This window comes from Macrotis lagotis, chromosome 3 (assembly GCF_037893015.1).
Source record: "Macrotis lagotis isolate mMagLag1 chromosome 3, bilby.v1.9.chrom.fasta, whole genome shotgun sequence".
Taxonomy (NCBI): Eukaryota; Metazoa; Chordata; class Mammalia; order Peramelemorphia; family Peramelidae; genus Macrotis; species Macrotis lagotis.
In genome coordinates, this window is record NC_133660.1 from 293,922,188 (window position 1) to 293,943,820 (window position 21,633).

Consider the following 21,633-nt stretch of genomic DNA (forward strand, 5'->3'; position numbering starts at 1 on the left):
GAGACAATCTAATTGGCACCTCTGCAAGCACGTTGATGGTGAGAATAATATGCTCTGAAACTTTAAAATGTTTCCTCTCTTGAGATCAAATACTTTATCTAATGCTGACTTCCTAAGCATGTGTCCCCCAAGACTCTGTCCTGAACCATGTTCTCTATACTCTCTATACTTTCTCTCTTGAAGATCTCATTATCTCCCAGAGGATTAATTATCATTTCAATGTGAATGTCTTCCAGACTTAGGCACTCATAATCCCTCTGGAACTCTAGTCTGAAATTGTCAACTTTCTCTTGGAAATCTCTCGGCAGCATCTCCCATTAGTATCTCAAAAACTACATATTCAAAAGAGAGCTCATTATCTTCCCTATTAAATACATCCATTTCCAAACTTTTAGAATCTCTCTTGAGAGCAGCACCATCTTTCCAGTTACTTTGGCTTATTAACTTGGAGTTACCCTTAACTCTTCATTCTCTCTCATCCTCATAGATGGTCACAAGCTAAGCCTTGTTTTACTCTGTATATCCCTCATCCATCCCTATCTTTCTACTCCCATGACCACAACTTTAAAGCAAGCCCTCTTGCTTGGACTATGTCTGTTACTTTCTACTTGTACCAAATGTCTATTTCCAAACTTTCCTCTCTCCAATTCATCATTTAGTTGCCTAGATAATCTTCCTAATTCGCTTTAGGGTATTTTAAACGTTTTTCAAAGACTCTCTATCTCTTTTTGTCCTCATGGCAGTTTTGCTCTTAGATGCTAAGACATAGGAACATGAAGAATCCTGCCCAATTCAGTAGAAATGTATTAAGTCTCTAACATATGCAAGATACTGCACTAGATAGCAGGAATTCAAAACTAAATTAATTAATTAAATAGTCTAGTCTTCAAGGAACTTATGGTTGGGATGGGAGCCGGGGAAAGGTGAAAAGATCTAGATAAAGAGTCTTTGTGTTAGACCCCACTATTGCCTGTTTAACTTAATAAAATATAAATTCTTTCAATTTGTGTCTCCAGCACTTAGAAGAGTTCTTGACTATAGTGGGTGCTTAATTAAACTTTGTTCACTAGTTGATTGATTTAAGCCATGGGATGCTAATTCTAGAGAAGACAAGGTATGCAGCGGATGCAGTTTAGGACACCCCTCCACCATGACTCCAGGCAGATTGAAGCCTAGGGACCTGGAGGGACCTGAGTGAGATCACTCACAGGCGCTTAGGGATAAAAGTGACAAGGCCATCAGAGGTTTCTGACTCCAAGACCTTCTGATCACTAAGGAGGAAACAGAGTTGTAGGGTCCTAAAAAAACCTGTGAGAAATGATGAATAGATTTCTAGGTATATGGTTGACAAGGCCTTAAAAGGTATTAGAGTCCAAAATGCCCCATACTATGACAGCAGAAAAATTGAGGCATAGGGACCTGAAGAAACCTGTATGACCAGATTGTCCTAAGATTCTTCATAATGGGCTCATTCATAACCAAATCCAGACATAAACTATTCACCTGGTGATAGACTCAGTGTTGGATCACAGAATGTTAGAGTTAAAAGAGACATTAGAACAAAATAAAAATCAGAGCAGAAAAGACTTAGAAAATAGAACATCAGATATAATTACTAAAAGGGGTGTCATAATACAGAATAAAGTGTCAGTGCTTGGAAGTGTCAGACCCAAATAGAAACGGATCCTTATGGCACGGATTAGCTTAGGAAACTACAAATTAACACCATCTTTATTATAGTGTAGCTTTATTTTGTTAAATATTTCCTAATTACATTTTAATCTGGTTCTTATAGCCAGTAAAATATGACTTTGATATATTTGCTCTAAGACATCATAGGACATAGAGAATTAAGAAGGGCTAGTGGAAGGTAAAACTTCAGAACAGCATATCAGATTCAAAAGGAAACAGAACCTAAACCTTATAATATCAAAACTGAGATGGGTTTGTACAACAGAGAATATCCACCATGTTCTAAAGGACTAGTACCTAGGTTAAGAGAATATAGACTACCAAAATTAGAAAGGGTCTTAGAACATAGAGAGATGGAAAGAAATTTGGTTGTGTTCTAAGGCAATCTGGATGAAGGAAGGTTTTTGACTTTGCCTCTGTTCCAAAGTGTGTTAGGGAGTCAAAGGGGAATATCTAAAGGTTTCTTCAGTTAAGAAGTAACATAAGCTATTTGCCCATATAATATGCCTTGGAAATAAGAGCTATCCTGTTGGAATGATGCATTAAGAAATACTTAAAGAAGGATTTGAGGGTAGACCCAAAAAGGAAAGGTTGAAGGCAGAGAAGACAGGGTACTATTACAAGGGTCCATACTAGAGAACTCTGGACTGTTTAGAGTAGAAATAGAAAAGAGGGGGTGGATACAAGAAATTAATTGAAATAGAAGTAATTTGTTTAGAAGGAAGAGGGAAAAGAAGCAATGATGATACTGTTTTTCAAGTCTAAGTGTCTAAGAACACTAGACTGTCTGACCTCTGTCTTACAATCTGGCTCTGTTGTTCTCTGTTCCAAGGTCAGATCTTTGTTCTAAGACCTCTCCCAGGTGTGACTTTCTTTGTTCTAATATCCCTCTCCATTCTAATCTAAGATCTCTCCAAGCTCTGAGAGTCTATTCTATGTTCATAGTGTGTTCTTTATAATTCCTCAAAGTTCTCTCTTTTCTAGTCTGTTATATTAGCACCATTTGTTGTTATTCAGTTGTTGCAGTCATGCCCAAATCTTCACGAAACTATTTGGGGTTTTCTTGGCAAAGATACTGGAATGATTATCTATTTCCTTCTCCAGAACATTTTACAGATAAGAAACTGAGGCAAGCAGGGTTAAGTGACTTGAGCAGGGTCACACAACTAGTAGGTGCTGAGACCAGATTCAACCTCAGGAATGATGAGTCTTCCTGACTTCAGACTCAGCACTCTGTCCCCTCTGTCACCTAGCTTCCTCTAAAGAAGACCACAAAGGGCAGCATCCCTGGACCTCTTATTTGAAAGGGCCCTGAGGCTGAGGGTGACCCATAGTGTGAAGGTCAGGGTTTCTGGGTACTCTTTGTCCATCATTAAGTTTACTTTGAAAAACCCAATTTTAAAAAAGAGACTTAGGGGCATTTAGGTAGCATAGTGGATAGAGCACTGGTCCTGGAGTCAGGAGGACCTGAGTTCAAATTCAGCCAAAGACACTTAATAATTACCTGGCTATGTGACCTTGAGAAAGTCATTCAACCCCACTGTCTTGCAAAAAAACCAAAAACAACAAACAAATAAACAAACAAACAGACTTAGCTTCCTACCCCCTCCATGGTATAACAAGATGTTTATCACAAACCTGGGGTCCCAGAGGAGATATTACTCTAGTAAAAGCAAATTTGAGGAGCTTTCAGTGATTGAAAAGGGAAAGCAAGGAAGAGCACTGAAGAAAAAAACCACAAGAAAATAAATGTCAATATTTGCGTGATGTTATTTTTTTTAAAAAAAGAAGAAGAAATCTCTAAGAAATTTCTTCACATTCACAGATATTATAACATTCACTCAGTGTTGGAAAAATTCCAGTCATGTTATAGTCCATCAAGAGTTCATGGTCAATGAAGAAGACCCTAGAAGCAACATTGTAGGCCAGCCCCTAGAACAGAGGCACTTCAGTTCTAGAACAGCATTTTCTGTCCTCATTCTACCCTAGATCCCTTAGGAAGCTCCAAGATTCGGCTGAACAAAATTTCTTCAGGAACTTGTTCCACTCAGTTTGGTTACCCTTGATCTAGCAGAGTGACTTAATGATGTTTTGTAATTTGAAATATTAATTCCTTGACGTTGTCTCAAGGCCCACAGAATACAAGAACAACCCACTGAGTTACCCACAGAATTGACCAAAGGCATAGTTTCATTCATTTTGCATAAATTCTTGGGATACAAAGTGACTCCATAGCCCAGGAACTAACTAGGAACCTCCTAGGATCTGTAAAACAAATTGAAGTCATAATACCAGAAGGGAATAAACATGGAAGGGACAGTCAGGTCTCCCACTGGAGAAGGAGAAGATCAGGGGAACTTGAACCATGGTTATCCCTGAAAACCCTTGGTGATTCTAAACTAGGTAGCTAAGTGGCATGGCAGATAGAGCATTGCCCTTGGAATCAGGAAGACTCGCATTCAAATCTAGTGCTGGACAAGTGCGAGTCTGTGATCTTGGCCAAGTCACTTAATCTTGCTCTGCCTCACTTTCTTCATTTGTAGATAATAATATGACCTATTTTACAGCATTGTTGTAAAGATCAAATGGGATAGTGTTTATAAAGTGCTTAGAAAAATCTAAATTTTATATAAATGCTAGGTATCATTATTATTATTATTATTATTATCATTATATCTTCCACTAGAACTGGCAAGAGATTGGGAAGACTGATGGATTTTCATTTTAGGGGGTCAATTACTCATAGGATTTAATGGTAAAGAAGAAATCTTAGAAATCATCTTATCCAACCTTCTTATCTCATCAAGAGTTAAACTAAGGCCTAAAGAAGCAAAAAGATATAACCCAGATCATACACCTAGATCTGATATTAAGATATACAGCATAACAGAGTGGAGTATATTTCCCCCTCCTCTAATTGTGATACAAATGACTATAGGTTGAGAGGCATTGAGTAGAAATTTACTGCCATTTAGTTTGATTAACAGCTAATGAATATTTATTGTATTTGCAAAATTTATAGAAATTAACAATAAATTTAGCTTATCATTCTCTTTGCCCAATGATCTTACCACCCTATCACCTGGGGCTCCAGTTTGCAAGGAACTCATCCCCTATTCTAAGCATGCCTCCCACTAACCTCACAGTAAATCCACATTGCTGAAGTGAGACATGTTGGATGATGTAGTATTTAAATTATAATGTAAGCTCTCTAAAGGTACTTTTATCTTTTTATTTCCAGTGTCTGGCCCAGGGTTTGATACATTCCAGGTGACTAATCAATGCATTATTGTATAATTGATTGATTGAACTAGGAAGAGGGAAATGGGACTCTGCAAAGGATGCGAGTATCCTGGGGAGGATAGCACATCTTCCAAAGAAATGGAGTACAATTCAACCCCAGAATGATATGATTTCATGCTTTTTCTGCACAATGACTCACATTTCTCAGTCTTTCTGTGTCTCAAAGATCAAATGCAACTACTCCCAGGGGTCTCATGTCATGATACCCCCCTTTAGAAATCTTCCTTCCCCCCTACCCACCTATTACACTAGTGGAACTAAAGGACGAGATAAGTTACCATGCCTGGCAACTACATCCATGATAAGACTGCCCTTGGGGTCACAGTTTACCCTAAAAGCACTTTCATCTACAGGACCATGGATACTACAAGCATGACAATGTGGTTTCTTTCAACCTAACTCCCTCCTAAAGACTTTTGTACTTTTCAAGGCTTTTCTCATGGCCTCCTTCACCTCCTTGTTCCTCAGACTGTAGATGAGGGGGTTCAACATAGGAATGATCATTGTGTACATCACAGACACAATCCGGTCCTCCTGCAGAGAATTCCCTTCATTCCACCGTAGGTACATGAAGATGAGTGTGCCAAAGAAGAGGGAAACTGCCATGATATGGGAGGCACAAGTGGAGAAAGTCTTGGCTCTGCCTCCAGCTGAGGGGATGCGCATGATGGCTCTGAGGATAAACAAGTAGGAAACCAGGATCACCATCATACAAGCAGGAATGACAAAAATGGCAAACACAATGATCACCATCTCCTGGGTATAGCTTTCTCCACAGGTAAGTTTCAGTAGGGGTGGGAGGTCACAAAAGACAAAATCAATCCTGTTGTCACCACAGAAGGAGAGTGTGAAGGCAGCCGCAGTACGTATTATAGCAGCAGACAAGCCAGCAGCATAAGCTGCCGCTACTAGAGTCACACAAGTCTTCTTAGTCATGATAGTCACGTATAGAAGAGGCTGGCACACAGCCACATAGCGGTCATAAGCCATGGCAGCCAAGAGATAACAATCGATGGCACCCAACAAGGTGAAGAAGAAGAATTGAGCCGCACAGCGTTCATAGGAGACAACCAACCCCCGCTGAAGCAGTATGGCCAAAACCTGAGGAGTGGTGACCGAGGAGTAGCAGATGTCCACCGATGCAAGGTGGCTCAGAAAGAAGTACATGGGGGTGCTGAGGCGGGAGTCTGTGCATATCAAAATGACCATTCCTGAATTCCCCAGAACAGTGATGACATAGAGACCAAGGAAAAATGTGAAAAGAGGAAGCCCCAACTCTGGATGTTCAGTAAATGTGATAAAGAAAAATTCGGTCAAGATGGTGTGATTCTTCCCAGCCATTTACTCATTGGTACCTGAGAGAACTAACAAGAGAGACAAGTTAGAGACCTTGGAATAAAGGACACCCAACCTCATTCATGAGAAACCTCAATCCCAGAAGTAAAATTCCTTGAATCACTAAGCCTTTATCTATAGTCCCAACTCAACCACTAACTAGCTAAGTGACTCAAATGAGTCACTTATCTCTCCGAAAATCAACGTTTTCTTCTTCTGCATGGAGATTGTACCTTCTTCATCCATATCAAACGTGTGCAGATCAAATGAAATCAAAATGGTGGGAGTTCTTTGGAATTATACAAATAATTTTTAATTCTTCAACAAACATGCAAAAAAAGTACAGGGATGATTGATGTTTGTCAACTATCACAAGGCTGTATTTGTGTTAACCTTTTTGTTCTTGGTCTAAAAACACATTTTTTTCTCTGAAAGACATCATCCCTGTCTCTAATAAGCTTTCAAGGCAATTTGTTTAAACCTGATACACACACACACACACACACACACACACACACACACACACACACACACACAGTTTGAATGCTCACGTTCCACATTTGTGCCTTTCTGGCTTTTCAAGCTTTCTTCAAGTGACAACTATTGTCCTTCTTTCTACAAGAAGCTTTTTCTTTAAACCCCTTCCCTCTTTTAGGGGGAGGTGACTTTCCCAGAGTCACACATCTAGTGTCTGAAGCTAGATTTGAACTCAAGTCCTTCTGACTCCAGTGCTGGCACTCTATCCACTGGGCTACCTAGCTGCCCTAACCTTGTCCCCTTTAATGGTGGTGTCTTCCCCTATTATGTCCAATTTATCCTATCTTTTTCTTCCTTAAATATAATTGTTTGCATATCATCTATCCCAACGGACTAAGAGGAAAAAGATTTTTTTTTCTTTTGTTAGCTTAGCATAATGGCTAATACATGGTAGGTGGGTTGATCAGTAATTACTGATTGATTGATCAATGAAGTCAGAGATTAGTAGTAGAACCAAATCTCAAATCTCTATCAGATTCAAAAGCCTTTGATTTCTTTCATCTAAAGCAGGGATTCTTAATCCAAGATCCAACTATTTGGTTGCTTTAATATTTTCCTAACTATATTTCAATCTAATTAGCTTCCTCTGTCAACCTGTCTTTTATTTTTAACTTTTAAATTATATTTTAAAAATAATATTCTAAGAAAGGGTTTATTTGTTTCAGAAGGCATTTAAAAAAGATTAAAAACCCTTGGAATATCAAGTTTCTTCTCTAAGTCACAGGATTCACAACCTTTGAAACCAACCTAGGACAAGGTTTTCTATACCCTTTGACTTTGCTTCCTTAATTGGAGGTTAGACACAATGATCTCTAAGGTTCCATTCAGATTTACATGCTAAGAATCAAGAATCACAAAATCCAAACCCTGATTTAATTGATGAAACTAAAACTCAGAGGGGACAAGTGATTTGACCAAGATCATACAGTTAATATGCTCCAGAACTGAAACCAGGTCTTCTTTCTTCATATCCAATTCCCTGCTCAGGATTAATGTAAATATTGTAAACATATTATCAAACACAAAAAAATGGGTTTTTTTACAACCGTAATCCTATTACACAGGAAAAGATTTCAAAATCAGTGACAAGAACTTTTCATTTACTACCGAATAAAAGTTCATATTTCTCTAAGTTTTTAAAATTCACAAAGTATGTCTTCACATTTCCTGAGATGAAAGCATTACTGTTCCCACATTGCATGATAAAACTAAAGGAAATAGATTGTTAATCAGAGATCCATAGAAATAATAGTTTTATTTAGTTAGTCTATGCACCTTGAACTTGAAGACTTTCAGAAGAGTTCATGATATGTGAAATCTAGAACCAGGAGAGATTTTATTATTGCTCATCTAGTCCAACTCTCATGTTACAAAGAAGATAACTGAGTTCCAGGTACATGGTACACAATAGACTCTTGAATTCTTGGTGACTGATTGATGGACTTGCCAAAAGTCATATCAGTAGTAAGGAGTAACAGAGATTTGAACTCAGCTTTTCAGACCCCCAAATTGAACAGTCTTTGTTTACCATGCCACCTAGCACAGAAATCTAGAAAGGATGTTCATTTAGATTAGAAGGCTTCAAGCTCTGGTATTAATAAGATATTAGCTGACACATTGGTACAAATGACATTGAACAGAAATGGGACCTGGTTACTTTATTGTCTGGGAATGAGTCAGATAATCTTCCTCACCTGAGTTCCAATTCATTCTTTGCTTTCCTCCTTCTCCCAGTCTTGTTCACTGATCTCTCTCTCTCCTGTCGAGCAGTGACTTCTCTGTTGGTTGCAGTCTTGTATGAGGGTAGTACCAAAAACCTTGGCATGATGATCAGAAGATCATAGTATATCACCACTACTACATTTCATCAGATAGTCAACATTAGGTCAGCCACAACCACAAGATGACAGAGTCAGATCTAGCAATTTTTGACATTATTTATCTGCTTCTAGGAAGGCCACCACAGGACCAAGGGGAAGCTTACTTTTGATGTAGACAGGAGCTGGAAGATGAAGGAGTCATCTTGTAACTTATTATATGAACTAATTGTTCTCAATAATCATGTGCTAAGCTCTGTTCATTAGATGAAAGGGTCATTGGATCATAGATTTAGAAGTGTAATGGACCAGAGATTGTCTAATCCAGCCCTTCATTTTATAGATGAAGAAGCCGAGACCTCAGAAGGCAAAATGATTTTTCCTAGACTTCATAGAGGAAGTAAAACACTAAATATGGGATCTGAACCTGAGTGGCTGTTCCTCAGGACTGAAGTTTTTCCACCATTCCATTATTTTTTCTAGCTGCTAAAGGAATGCAAGTACATTGGTGTTCTAAAAATTCAGTTCCTTACATCAAAACCCTAGTCACCACACCCTTAGGGAAGTTTTAGTTAGTTGGTTTTTCAAGATTCCTCTGACCTATGATTCTCTGACGGCAAAATTTTTTAACTTCTCAAATCTATGAAATACTCTCCTGGGTAAGCAAGAATAAAAGCATACACTAGAAATAGCAAGGGGGGGGGAGTATAGAGAGCTTGAGATCTAGAAGGGTCTTTAGAGTTTATGTAGACCAACCTTCTCACTTGACAAATGAGAAACAGACCCATGGAGGTGGAGCAATTTCCTCGAGGTCAATCAAGTCATAAGGAGGGTCAGGGCTAGATTTTGAACCCTGGTCCTCTCATTGCAAATTTTCTACCTTCTTTCCCCTGCACTGCACTGCCCAAGCCCAGCCACTAGAATTGCTATGAATGCAAAACCTGAACCAAGAACAAGTATCACTGTGCTACCAGACCCTGAAGTCAGCTGAGACAATTCTATTTCTAGTTGCTGTCTGATACTCAGGGGAACAAGAAGTTGATATGGTCTCTGGGGAGAATCCATTGTCCCCTATCTGGAATTACACAAGGGTGCTGGAGAGTTGGGGGTTTACAATGGAAAATTAAAGAGTGGGGTTTTTTTTCTTTTTTTCCATTATACATTGTAATCATCCAAATCCTAACTCCTGGAGTCCCATTAGATGTCCCACACCTCCCTCCCTCACCCAGTAAGAAGGGATTTCAATATTCTGCCTTGCTCCATGATTAATTAATCCACTGCCAGTCATGCTCTGGCTTTCCCAATTGAAATGATGTCAGAAATCCTATTTGTTACCACCTTTACCAATGGGGATCAGATTGTAGGAAAGAAATACTTGTAAATAAGACTTGGCTTGACCAAAGATCTCCCAAAAAAGGATCTAAGTGGCACCTTTTGGGGCCCATAAAGAGAGAGAGAGAGAGAGAGAGAGAGAGAGAAAATAAGACACTGCGACTTCTTAATGTGGTTTCTCTTAGAGTCAATTTTTCCCCTTTATTCTTCGGTAAAGGAGAAATCTTAGGTAACAATACAGATAGAGAATTAGATTGCCCACACCCACCCACCCAAAAGTTGGCATTCTGGCATCAAATGTGCTGGATCAGTCCAAGACTGAGAAATAGCATCTTTTAATTTTGAACCTGGTTCATTATCATTTTGTCTCATAGTAACTCAGTAATCAATAGGAAAGGGAAGAGCACCACTTTGCATTCTAAAATCAGGAATCAGGAATAGAAAAACCTTCATGTAATAAATCTAGACATTCCTTGCATTTGGGTCACACCCCCAGATTGTTTCTAGTGTAAAAGACTATGCAATGCACCTTTTTCCCCAAGTACAAAAGAAGAAACTGGGAAAGGACAGAGTGATAAAACTTCACACTTAGAGACATTTTCAACTCTATCTGAGTTCTGAGTACTCAGTGTCTCTGTGTCCTTAAAAGAAACACTTTAAACACAGTTGTTTTGACAGAAGAGGAAATTAAGGCACAGAAGGTGCTAAGCTACTTAGGAGCATAAATGTTATTAAGTATTCTCCTGTTGAGAGTCTCAAAATTACAGAACTTTAAATCTTAAATATAACTTCATCTTTATAACAAAAGAGAGGATAGAGACCTAGAACATAGACTGAAACAATGGGATGGGATTTTAGAACAGAGAATCTAGAATGGCAGAGCTTTCAGCTCTTAGAACAGCCCTTAGAACAACAAATGCTAGAGCTTGGAGGAACCTTAGAACCTACACTGTTAGAATCCTTAAAACATGGAATATCCAAAATAGAAGAGATCTAAGAACACAGAATGTACAAAGATTGTTACTGCTGTTCAGTCATTTCAGTAGTGAGAAGCTCTTCATGACTCCATTGGACTGATTTGCCATTTCCTTCCTTATTTCTCTGATAATGTTGTTCTGTTTTTCATTTGTGTCCAACTTTTCAAGACTCCATTTGCCATTCTTTCTTGAGCTTCTTTTAACAGATGAGGAAACTAAGACAAACTTTGGTTAAGCCCAAGGTCCCACAGCTAGTAAGTGTATGAGAACAGATGGGAACACACTGTTCTTCTGGATGAATTTGTTCCCATTTTTCTAGCTCTATAAACTAATTAAATGGAAAATGACAAATGCTGATGATTCAAAAGAGACCAAAGAAAATGTAAAGGATCTGTATGTATAAAAAATGTAAAGAAGCTCTTTTCTCAGTGTCAAAGAATTGGAAATAGAAGGGATGAGCAACTATCAAGCAATGCCTAGACACATTGTGATGTATGATTGGGATGGAATACTATTGTATTGTAAGAAGTGATGGGCAAAATGGATTTAGAAAAACATGGGAAAACTTATATGAACTCATACAAAGTGAAGTGAGCAGAACCAGGAGAACATTGTACTATGAACAGTTATGAATGTCTGGTCAAGACAATGATCCAAGACAATTCCAAAGGATCCATGATGAAAAATGCTAGCTCTCCACATCCAGAAGGAGAATTAATGAATGATGAATGTATATTGAAGCATAATTTTTTTACTTTCTCTATTTTTAATTGCTTGATTTTGTTTGTATTTCCTTTACAATGTGGTTAATATAGAAATATGTTTTGCATGACTTCATACTTGCAATCAATTTCAAAGAGTTTGCCTTCTCAAGGACCATGGAGATAAGGGAAATAGAGAACTCAAAAATTTTAAATGATTTTTTAAAATTGTATAGGAAATACAAGGAAATATTTAATAAAATAAAAATAACTTTTTAAAAATAAAATAAATTTTCTGAGCCGGAAGGAAACTTTGGGATAATCTAATCCAAACTCTTAACTTTTACCTTTAAGAAAACCTTAGCAATGTTAAGTCACTTATTCAAGTTAACACAAGTACTAGGTAGCAAAAATACAATTCAAATCCAAGTATTCTGAGCTGAAATCCAGTGTTCTTTCCATTGCACCAGGATTTTCCAAATACAAAGAGTAAACAGTGGGATGAAAGGAGAAGAAAATAGGGAGCAAAGGAGAAAAATGTAGACCATTTGGAGGAAGGAAGTATCATAAAGGAGAGCTGCTCTGCTAGAAGCAACCCTCAGGATCCTCTTGTTGATATCCCAAAGTAAATAGCCAACAGTGGCCAAAGGAATTCCCATTTCTTTTGAAAGACATGCTCCTGCAAATGAAGACAGTCCCTACTGACTAAGTCATCATTTTTATCTTCTAATTAATAATGACTACTCCAATTATAATAGTATTAATTGCTTATCCCAGACTCCAGTCCAACCTTGCTTCCAGGTTTTTCAACTGGAGGGAACTTTTAGTGACTTAGAAGTTTGAAGGACTTCTATTTTGACATCTGTTCCAAGGGGTATTGCTGAGGGAGATGCATAGTTCCTGTTTCAAAGGATTATTCTCTCAGACATGACTCTAGAGAGATCTCCTTAAACCCTTGTCATGAAAAGATGTCATGAAAACCTATTTCTGGCTCACAAGATAGAACATTGAGATAAGGGGAAAAAGTAAACCTTTATATGGCACCTACTGAATACTGACTGGGTACTCTACGTGCACTTTTTATAAATATTATCTCTAATCCTCACAACAACTCTGGGAGATAGGTACTATTATTTATCTTCATTTTACAGTTGAAGAAACTGAGGCAGGCATAAGTTAAGTGATTTGCCCAGGGTGATACTTACTAAGGTAAGACTTGAACTCAGGTCTTCCTGATTCCTAGTCCAGAGTTCGTTATACAATACCACTGCAATAATACTATCTGTCTCTACTATAAGACTATACTAGACTATAGATTAGACTATATACTATACTTTTCCTGGACTATAAGTTACTAGATGTCAAGGGTCACAGTATGGAAATCCTCTTGATATGTGATAGCAATATAAATTCTAATCATGGGACCTGTACAAAGACATGGAGGTAGGAAAGGAAATAGTGAATGATGAATTGTTCCGTCTGATCCATGTTCATGAGTTCAAATCTAGTCTCAAACACGTACTAGTTATATAACCCTGGACAAGTCACTTAATCCTGTTTGCCTCAGTTTCTTCATCTGTAAAATAAGCTGGAGGAGGAAATAAGGTCATGAAGAGTTGGCCACAGCAGAAATGACTGCATAACAACAATACTCAGCAAAGAAATAAGGAAGGAAACAGCAAGCCGCTTCAGTATCTTTGCCAAGGAAACCTCATGGGGTCATGAAGCGTCAGACTCTGCTGGTGACTGAACAGCAAAAGTTTTCAACATGCAAGCTTCATGAAATTCTTGACAGGCTAGAACACTGGCCTAAATAAAATAAGATGAAGTTCATTTGGGACAATTTTGAATTTTTCACTTAGTTTCAAAGAAACAACTTTACAAAAGCATGAAAGGAGAGAAATGGCAAGCTGCTATTAGTCTGAAAAAGATCTGTAGGCTATAGGGAAATTTAGGGTCACTATGATAAAGTCTCAACTGGTAGCCAGGAAAACTAATGCAATCTCAGTGTGAATTAAGAGAGGCATAATAAAAAAAAAAGGAGGCAGCCAGTCATTAAACATTCAATAAACACTATGTGCCGATTCTGGAGATATTTCATAGATAGATGGATAGATAGATAGATAGATAGGTAGGTAGATAGATGGATGGATAGATTGAGATAGAGGTAGAGATTTGTAAATATGTGTATGCCTATATGTATATATATGTGTATATATATATATATATATATATATATATATATATATATATATATAGACAGCCCTTGCCCTCAAGGATCTTACAATCTAAAGGAGGAAGCAAACACATAAATGAAAGCTAAATAAGGGAAAGAAAAGGAAGTACCTAGTGCTAGGGTCATGATGGAATCTAATCTAGAGTAATGCAGCTGTTGGGAAATGAAGCTAGAGGCTTCTTTAGATGAATGATTGAGAGGAGTTCTTCATTATGTCCTTTGTCCTCCAGTCAGTGGAGAAGTATGGATTGTATTGATATGACGTGAGTACCAAAGCTGATGTCTCACAGAATGATGAATGTCCTGGTGATGAGGTTTTCTGGGGACATAATGGATTCCAATCAAAGGAGTGCAGATGAAACAAAAGATAATAAGGAGGAAAGTATTTCCTAAGCCATGAGCTCAAGGTTCAAAAGTATCCTGGCTTCCCATTGGCATAGTATAGATGAGAATACAGAAAAGCATGTTTACCCTTTGATTAAGGTTTATTGTTAAATTGGAATTCAAGGGGGCAGCTAGGTGGCACAGTGGGTAGAGCACCAGCCTTGGAGTCAGGAGTACCTGAGTTCAAATCTGACCTCAGACACTTGATAGTCACCTAGCTGTGTGGCCTTGGGCAAGCCACTTAACCCCATTTGCCTTGCAAAAAACTAAAAAATAATAATAAATAAATAAATAGATGAATGAATAAATAAATAAATGGATGGATGGATGGATGGATAAATGTATAAATAAATGAATGAATAAACAAATAAATGAATCGATAAATAAATAAATGAGTGAGTGAATGGATGAATAGATAAATAAATAAATAAATTGGAATTCAACCATAATCCCAATGAGAAGGAAGGAAGTCAAAAGGAGTGGCCAAAAAAACATAATAACTTTGTTTAACTAATTTACCAGCATACAATTAAAGGTTTGTCATGCTAGAGAAAGGAAGTTTCCTACAAAGGATAAAGACAGCAAGGTAGTTGAACAGGCAGCTGGATAGTGCAATGAATAGAGTCCTGGAGTCAATAATTTCCTGAGTTTAAATCCGGCCCCAGATAATTACCAGTTGTATGACCCTGGGCAAGTCACTTCACCTGTTTACCTCTATTTCTTCTTTGAAAAAAAGAGCTAGAGAAGAGAATGGCAAAGCACACTGGAGTCTTTACAGAAATACATACTAATAATTACATTTGGAAAGCTGATAACAAAATAAAGAAAACTAAGTACAAACACTTAAGAGACAATTACTTTTCCTACAAACTTTACAATTCTTACAAACTTTGAACTCTTCTTGGCTTGATTGGTTTGCTTCCATGCTAATTTACAGATAGCTTTGGGTCTATATCCTTGTAGGAAGCTTCCTAACAAACCTTTCATTGAGGTGAGTCCAGGCAGAAAAAAACAAGTCCTCTTCTTTATCTACTATCTACAAGAATAGCATTCAATTATTTGTAGATACCAATCATGGTTTCTCTTCCCCAGTTCTGTCTTCTCCACTCATAGTTCAATATCCTCAATGCTTTCAAGGGAGCCTTCTTTAAGAAGCTGAGTTTCATTTTCTAAAGCAAGATGATCCTCCCAGGTTAAGTTCATCACTTGTAATATCATTGTGTTGCTAACTCACCCCTTGTCTGACATCTCCTCCCTCAATTTTTCCCTGATTGGAGGCAGGAGAGTAGAGAGTCAAACTCTTCCCAATGGCTTCCTTAATAGGGAACAGAAACTGGATTCTCTGTTAACTCCATTTTGCTTCTGCTGCTCTACCTGTATTTAATTCCAGGGGAAAAAATTATCCTAGCATGACTTCCCTTTCTCCTCTTCTTTTGTGTTTTTGTCCCCCCCTTTTAAACAGTATGCTCCTTGTGAGTAGGGACTTTCTTTTTCTAATTTTTCTCTCCAATGCTTAGCACAATGACTGGCATTTAAAAATATTTATTAATTTGGATTGGATTGAGAACTTTATTCCAAAATCCTCTCAGGAAAACCATCTTCACTTTTACAATAATCTTGCAAATATGTGACTCCCTGAACTGATACTCTGGTTATAAGAACCATTCCTCAAAATGCCTTACATTTAGATGGGGGTATAGTTGAACAGGGCAGTTAATTGGTGTGGTGGATAGAGTGTTAGACCTTTTAAGACAGGAAAACTCAGTTTCCTGAATTCAAATCTAGCCTCAAACACTTTCTAATTGTATGACCCTGGACAAGTCATTTTACCTTGTTTGCCTCTATTTCCTCATTGTAAAATGAAATGGGGTAGGGAATGGCATTCCACTCCAGTATCTTGGCCAAGAAAACCACAAATAGGATCACAAGGAGTCAGACACGATTGAAAATGACTGAACAACTACAATAAATAGTAGAACAAGTAAAAGATTAAGAGAGAAGGACCCGGATCAAACCATGGTTCTGCCACTGACAGGATTTGAACATGTCGTTTAATTTCTCTGGGCCTCATTTCCTTCATTTGCAAATTAAATGGCTGGATTAGAAGATCCCTATGGGTTCATCCAGCTATAATCCCATAGAGAAGAAAAAAAAGATTAAAGTAAAAAACATAAAAGTTCTTTTCCCAAAATAACTCTTGTGTGTTTTTATTATTAAATTTTCAACTGATTCTGAAGAACATAGACAGGTTATCTCAACAGTCTAATTTTTTTACCATTTTTAATAAAATGTTATTATCTTTAAGTTATATATATATATATATATATATATATATATATATATATATATATATAAAATTCATTCATTCATTGGGGTCATTCACTCCTGGGAGTAATCTATTCCAAGTCACCTTTTTCCAAACATGAATGATTCTCCACACACATACACACCTTATCTTTGTCTCTTGTAATTCAAGAAATGCTATCATCAAGTGTATAAAGTTCTCTGTCACTCCATCAGCAAAATTATTCTGTTTAGATCTTATATATTTTTCATCTTAACTTTCTGTATAATGGTATGTCCCCAAAGTAGATTACAAACTTCTGAGGCAGGAAATCTTTATTTTAGTCTGTATCTCTAGCATCTTGCACCGTGTTTTATACAAAGCAAGCATTTAATAAATGCTTATTAAGATTGACTGGCATTCTGGGATTTGTACTTCAGAGTAATAAATATTCTCTCTTAACTTTGAGAAATCATTTGGACTATAGCAAACCATCCAGATCAACTTGAGACTCAAAGAGAGGAAACTACAGATCTCTGGAAATAGTGTCAAGGGAGGATATCGTGTCCTCTCCCTACAAGGATCCAGTAAGCTAAACTGAAGACAAGCTGCAACATAGGGACAATGATTAAAGGCAAAGTATAACTGAACTCATAGAGATAAGGGAGAAACCTGAGGGAATTGTAAACATTGTCAAACAAAAAAAGTCTTTTCAAGGACTAAGAGAAGCATCAAATAAACATGTGAATTCTTTTCCTAACCTCCCCTTCCACATGTCTGTCCAATAACAGATAAAGTTATATTTTCTTTCATTTTGATTATCAATTCCTGTATCCTGCTTTTGCATTTTATACATAGATACATCATGTGAGCATATGTGTATTTATATGAATATATATATATATATATATATATATATATATATATATATATCCAAAGTGAGTCATGAAGTTTTATATTGTATGCTTAGTTCAATTCCATGGGGAAAAATTATCTGGAATATACAAAATTGACATTAGGACATACAAGTAAAGTTCCATCCAAATATTAGTAATTTTGCTAACTGGGGGCTCTGTGCTATTATTATTATTATTATATTAACAATTTTTAATCTGACTTAAACAACATAAAAAAGTAAAGAAAGACACAATAATGCTTGAGAATCATTACATTTCTTCTAAAAACAAAATTTAAAAAAAACAAAATGAGGCTAAAACATCTCTAGAGAAAAAGGGGCTAGGATAGACAAAGGTGAGAAGAACAAGGCAAAAATCAAATGATAAATCACCCCTGCCCTCTCCAGAGAGGAGATAGATGGGACCTGGGAAGGATTCGATTCTGCTCCTTTCCAGAATGGAAGAGGGGGCATAAAGGACTGCATACTAAGTGGCCAACACTGCCCTCCAGAGTGTTATAAATGAATAATTGAGTCACATTAATCTTTTCCACTTCTCCACGACAATGTCTTGACAGAATATGAACCTTGGTTCCTGCCCTCTAGTCATTGCTTCTCCCATGTCAATTTTCTCTGGTTTCATCATTTTCCAAGTGTTAACAAAATAATTCTCTCCCATTACTATTATCATGCAATTAATCCTCAAGCTGGCTTTCTTAATCTTTGCTCCAACAAATGGTAATACCTTTCTTCAACCTGCCACTATATTCTTGCCTTTTCCTAGCCCTGAGTTCATTGTGGAAAGTTACCATATAACTCTATGTGCAAAGCATAGAGCCTAACTCTTCATAGATGTTCAGGACACTTGCCAATGGCCATGGTGATGCTCATAGCCTAGAATGATGATGCCAAAGAGGAAATAAATCTCAATTGGCATATTCAGTGACTATGGAAAGTTTAAGACAATTTAAGCCTACTAAGAGTTTTCTTCAGGGCCTCCTTCACCTCCTTGTTCCTCAGGCTATAGATGAGAGGGTTCAGCATAGGTATCACTACAGTGTAGAACACAGACACCACCTTGTCCTCTTCTAGGGATTTACCCGATTTATTGCGTACATACATAAAGGCAAGAGTCCCAAAGAAGAGCCCAACAGCAGTCATGTGGGAGGCACAAGTGGAAAAGGTCTTGGCCCTTCCTCCAGCAGAGTGGATCTGTAGGATTGCTCTGATGATGAACAGATAGGACACCAAGATTGTGGCCAGGCTGGCAAGGATCACAAAGCAAGCAAACAGAAGAATCAAGAGTTCTTGTAGGAAAGTATCCCCACAGGAAAGCTCCAGCAGGGGAGGAAGGTCACAGAAAATAAAATCGATCTGGTTGTCACCACAGAAGGACAGTGAGAAAGTGCAGCTGGTCCTTAGAATAGCATTAGCCAAGCCCCCAATGTAGGCCCCAGTCACCAACTTCAGCCTTGTCTTGGGAGTCATGATGGTGACATAGAGCAGAGGCTGACACACAGCCACATAACGGTCATATGCCATGATAGCCAGTAGGTAGCAATCAGTGGATCCAAAGAAAGTGAACATGAAGAATTGGGTGGCACATTGCTCATAAGAGACCACAGCTCTACCAGAAGCTAAGGTCACCAGTAGCTGAGGTAACACTGTTGAGGAGAAACAAACATCTAGGAAAGCCAGCTGTCTTAGTAGGAAGTACATGGGTGTGTGGAGTCCAGAATTAATCCAGATCAGTGTAATCATGCTCAGATTACCCAGAAGCATCATGAGGTAGAAAGCCAGAAACACTATAAGAAGAAGAGACTCCAACTCAGGGTGGTTGGAGAAGCCAAGCAGGATGAACTCCTTTACAATGCTGCCATTTCCAATAGCCATGAGGCTAGGGACTGGTGCTGGGGAAAACAAGAGATTCAGATCAAGATTAGAATGAAACCATTATGCACTATGATGAATTGGTGGAGTAGGGGAATGGGACAGAGTAAAATGAGGTCAAGGTGGGTCCAAATGATGTGTCTTACTCTCCAGAAACTTGGTATGGTCATGGATTTAGAACTTTACTCAAAGTAAGCTCCTAAGCTTATTGAGCTGCAGTAAATCCAATTCAGCTTCTTTCTGAGACACAGGGAAGTTAAATGATGATGTCATTACTACTATTATTATTATCATTAACTAACACTTACATAGTCCTTTAAACACATTATCTTATTTTATCCTCTCAAAAGCCCTAGAAGAAGAATGTTATTATCTCCATTTTTACAAGTGAGTCAACTAAAGTAAAAAGAGGGTTAAGTGATTTTCCCAAGGTCACACAATTAGGAAATATCTGAGACTGGATATGAGCTCAGTTCTTCCTGACCTCAAACCCAGCATGTTGTCTCTTGCACCAACTAAAGGTAGATTTGAACATGGGTCTTCAGATTACATCCAAGATCTTGTCATTACTCTGCTGATGATTGAATGTTGCCTTAAGACGTCAACAAACTTGTTGCTACCATGTGCTATTCACTGAGGATTCAAAGAAAGATAAAAGACAGTCTCATTTCTCAAGGAGTTCATAATCTAGACCAAATCCTGGTTTTTTACTACCACCAGCCCCTGCCTGACTTCCCACTTTCCTGGATTACCTCAGTTCTTAAGAAAGGCACTTCATTGACCATCTTGGTAGACATGTCTAGCAGCTTTTGCTGTGGATTTGCTGCTTAGGTGATCACTAAAGATAGGGTTTGAATCCTCTAATCTTCTGACCCAATGAAGACATCTCAAACTCAAAATATGCAAATCAGAGCTTAGTCTTTCCTCACCCAATCCCTGTGAACTCCTGGATAAATAGTGCAGTGAATAAAGTGCTGGTGCTATTTGACTCATCTTCCTGAGTTTAAGTATGGCCTCAGATACTTAATGGTGCAACTCGGCAAGGCACTAACTCATGCTTGCACCAGTTTCATCATCTGTTAAAAATATTCTGGAGAAGGAAGTGGCAAATCATTCCAGTATCTTTGCCAAGAAAATCCCTAATGAGGTTACAAACAATGAAACACAAATGAAAATGACTGATCAAATGCAAAAACATATATAAATCCACCCCTTTCCTAATTTCCTGATATTTATGAAGCATCACCATTCTTCCAGATATTTAGTTTTCTCTCATCCTTGAATCTATTCTTTTATTCTATCCCCCTCCTATGTGGACTCTCAATCAATGATCATGTTTTATCTGCCTTCAAAACCTTCCTTTTATAGCTACTCATACAGTCACCACTCTGGTGTAGGCCCACATCATCTCTTGCCCAGACTATTATAAAAGTATCCTAATAATCCTTTCAATTTCTAGTCTCTCCCTTCTCCATTCTACTCTCTTCAAAACTTCCCAATTGATATTCCTAAACTATATTCAATACCAGGTCACTCCACTCTTCAAGAAGCCCCAATTGCCTCCAGGATCAAATATAAATTACTCTTTTTAAAGTCCTTCATAATCAGGTTCTTACCTCTCTTTCCAAATTTATTACACATTAGTCTCATTCAAACTCTCTTCAGTCTAGTCAAATGATCAACTCATTGTCCTTCACATCCAACATTTACTTCCAACCTCATGTCCCTACTGGACATCTCCATTTCTTAGAATTCCTAGTTTCCATCAAAGTTCAGTTCAAAGTTACCTCCTGTATGAGACCTTTCCTGATCTCCCACAACTGTTCCTTCTCACCTCTGAAATTAAGTTATATTTTACTTAGTGCAGGTTTTATCAATGTTATGGTGTTCCTGGTATTTGCCCCAAAATGCCTGTAAGATCCTTGAAGGCAGAACCTATACTTTGTCTACCCTGTATCCTCAGTACTTAGCACAGTGTATAGTAAATGCATACTGGTTGATTGATTGATCATCTATTACTGAATGATCATCTAGTCCATTAAATTCCTTGACATCTTTTAGGACCTCAAATGCAGTAGTCACACAATATTTTTTAATTAAATTGAAACTAGTGCTATGTTTTCATTTTACTGATAAGCCTCCAAAATCCCAGAGACATTAACTGACTTAAGACAATAGAGTCTTTATTCAATCTCAGATCTCTTTAACTCCAAATGTTATGAGTAATGTCTTTTCACTCTGCAATTTCCT

At 37.7% G+C, this 21,633-nt stretch overlaps 2 protein-coding genes across 2 annotated transcripts; both read right to left on the bottom strand.

The window, feature by feature from the left end:
- Positions 1–5,385: 5,385 nt before the first annotated feature.
- On the bottom strand, positions 5,386–6,336 carry LOC141516734 (olfactory receptor 9Q1-like). Its single transcript, XM_074227725.1, has one exon. It carries the CDS (start codon positions 6,334–6,336, stop codon positions 5,386–5,388), a length of 951 nt encoding a protein of 316 aa, XP_074083826.1.
- A 12,114-nt stretch (positions 6,337–18,450) lies between these two features.
- On the bottom strand, positions 18,451–19,425 carry LOC141516735 (olfactory receptor 9Q1-like). The gene has a single exon (XM_074227726.1). It carries the CDS (start codon positions 19,384–19,386, stop codon positions 18,451–18,453), a length of 936 nt encoding a protein of 311 aa, XP_074083827.1. The 5' UTR covers positions 19,387–19,425.
- Positions 19,426–21,633: the final 2,208 nt, after the last annotated feature.